The following is a 2,337-nucleotide window of genomic DNA, read 5'->3' on the forward strand; positions in this document are numbered from 1 at the left end:
TGCTCTTCAGATCGTTTAAGTATGAGTTATAAATTGCGTTGTACTGCAGTTGAGGTAGATGAGCGTCTGCGAATGCAATTACATCAAAAGCAGAACGATGATGTGAACACAAATAAAGATACAAATAACTTTTCAGAGAACTTTCTAAATATTAAACAAAAGATTATAGACGAGGAGAACGGTCTGCATTATCAAAATGATACACAAGAGATCAGAGATAAAATGAATATTCATGATTGGAACACAATTCGAGAGAATATTGATGAAATTAGTTATGAAAAGGAAGCTGTTATTTCAACACAAGATAACGAAACGGCAGTGTCAGTTGACTTAGTGACCAAAATTAATATTGTTGAAATTGAATCTGAAGATGTGATGGAAGCCTCGATAGAACAAACTAACAGCTCCAATTTTGTTAAAAATAAAACTGCAAACGACTGTCAAAGATTTTCAGAACATCAGACACTCGAACAAAATGAACAATCGTTTTATTGTCACACTTGTAAAATTAACTTTGAAAAGGAGCAATATTTTAAAATCCATATGAATATACATGAGGAAAATACTGTTAATTGTACAACGTGCTACTTTGCAAAATGTTCGTCTATGTACGATCTGTTTCTTCATAAACGTAAAAAGCATAATATGTTTAAGAATATAAAACGATTAAAATACGCGTGTATGAAGTGTGACAGATTCTTTGCACATAGTTCGACTTGGGAGAACCACAATAAGAATAAGTGCATCAATATAACCGATAAGTGTTGCAAATATTGCAAAGCGAAATTCACGACACGTACCAAATTGATACTCCATTTGAGGGTAACTTTATTATAAATTATATATATATATTGTTACGCCCGGGGCGGTGATCTCGCGTTCACGCACTCGTTCGCGTAACGTTCGCGCTTCCACACTCGCGTTCGCGCACGCGCACCGGAAGATCGCGGGGAAATAAAAGGAACACCAAATTAAGAACACAAGGAACACTCTCTTTATTATAACTGTGAACAGATAACGTAGCGAATAGATAGAGCAGAGCAAAACCCGTCCGCACGCACGATGGCTTGTCTCAAATCTCTTCTGTCGTCCGTTTGACAGGCGACAACGCGCCGTCAAGGAAACAGCTGACAGCTCAAGCCGGCTCGCTGGTACATCAAACGCATAGACGCGGGTGTAGACGCGGGCGTAACAATATATATATATGTATATATTATTTTATGTATTGTACGCAATAATAGAAAGATGTTTCCCAGATATAAGGAAAGCGTCTAGTATACATTACCAATTAAAACAGCAATTATAGCAATATTATAATTTATCAATTCTCAACAATATACGTATTGTGTACAATGTGTGTTAATTGTATTGTACGTTGTGTGGGAAATCATAATACTGATCTAAAATTACCGTCAGCTAATGTTTACTTGGGCATTTTTGATATTACTATAATGTACTTTCAGAAGGAACATCAAAATATTCAATTAGAGCACAAATGCAATCGCTGCGATGTGGCTTTCAAAAAAAAATTGGATCTAGCGAAACATATACGAGAGATCCACGATTTACAGTCTCCCAATAAACTCAATACAAAAGAAAAATATGTCTGCAAATTCTGCAGCAAGAAGTTCAACTCATGTAGGTTGTGGAAAAATCATGGAAGATTTCACACTGAAGAAACGCTTAGTTCGAAATGTCACAAATCTTTTCGGTAATTTGCTTAATAACACATTTGCTATAATCACACTTTGCTTTGCACTTTTACGATTTTAATACATTTTCTATTTTTATCTTTTGTTTTATTTCTATTAATCTCTTTTAGGTCTGATCGATTGAAATTGCATCATGTACAACGTGAATATAAAAAGGAGTATGTGTGCGATCAGTGCGGAAAATGTTTCAGGTAAAAATATTTCAATAAATTAACAGTAACTTTAACATAATATCGTAATAGCATTGTAATATTATAATATATATATTTTTTTTCATTTTTATCTCTTCGTTTTTTCCTATTGAATCTCTTTTAGTTCGTCCAAATTGAAATGGCAACATGCACAACGTAAACATAAAAAGAAGGAGTATATGTGCGATCAGTGCGGAAAATGTTGCAGGTAAAAACGCTTCAGTATCAATTAATAGTAACTTTAACATAATATCGTAACAACATCGTAATATTATAGTATATATATATTTTTCATTTCTATCTTTTCGTTTATTTCTATTGAATCTCTTTTAGTTCGTACCAATCGAGATGGGTTCATATACAACGTGAACATAAAAACAAGGAGTATGTGTGCGATCAGTGCGGAAAATGTTTCACGTAAAAATATTTCAATA

General features: G+C 33.7%; 1 protein-coding gene across 1 annotated transcript; it reads left to right on the plus strand.

The window, feature by feature from the left end:
* Positions 1 to 16: 16 nt before the first annotated feature.
* LOC105461584 (zinc finger protein 664-like) lies at positions 17 to 2,320 on the plus strand (the record flags this gene model as incomplete). The annotated part of the gene is made up of 5 exons (XM_011708085.1): positions 17 to 822; positions 1,464 to 1,711; positions 1,823 to 1,903; positions 2,028 to 2,111; positions 2,237 to 2,320. Coding segments are annotated over exons 1-5 (1,298 nt in total), but the record flags the coding sequence as incomplete, so codon positions are not given.
* Between the last annotated feature and the right edge of the window lie 17 nt (positions 2,321 to 2,337).

The sequence above is a fragment of the Wasmannia auropunctata genome, unplaced genomic scaffold (assembly GCF_000956235.1).
Source record: "Wasmannia auropunctata unplaced genomic scaffold, wasmannia.A_1.0 LD283541.1, whole genome shotgun sequence".
Taxonomy (NCBI): Eukaryota; Metazoa; Arthropoda; class Insecta; order Hymenoptera; family Formicidae; genus Wasmannia; species Wasmannia auropunctata.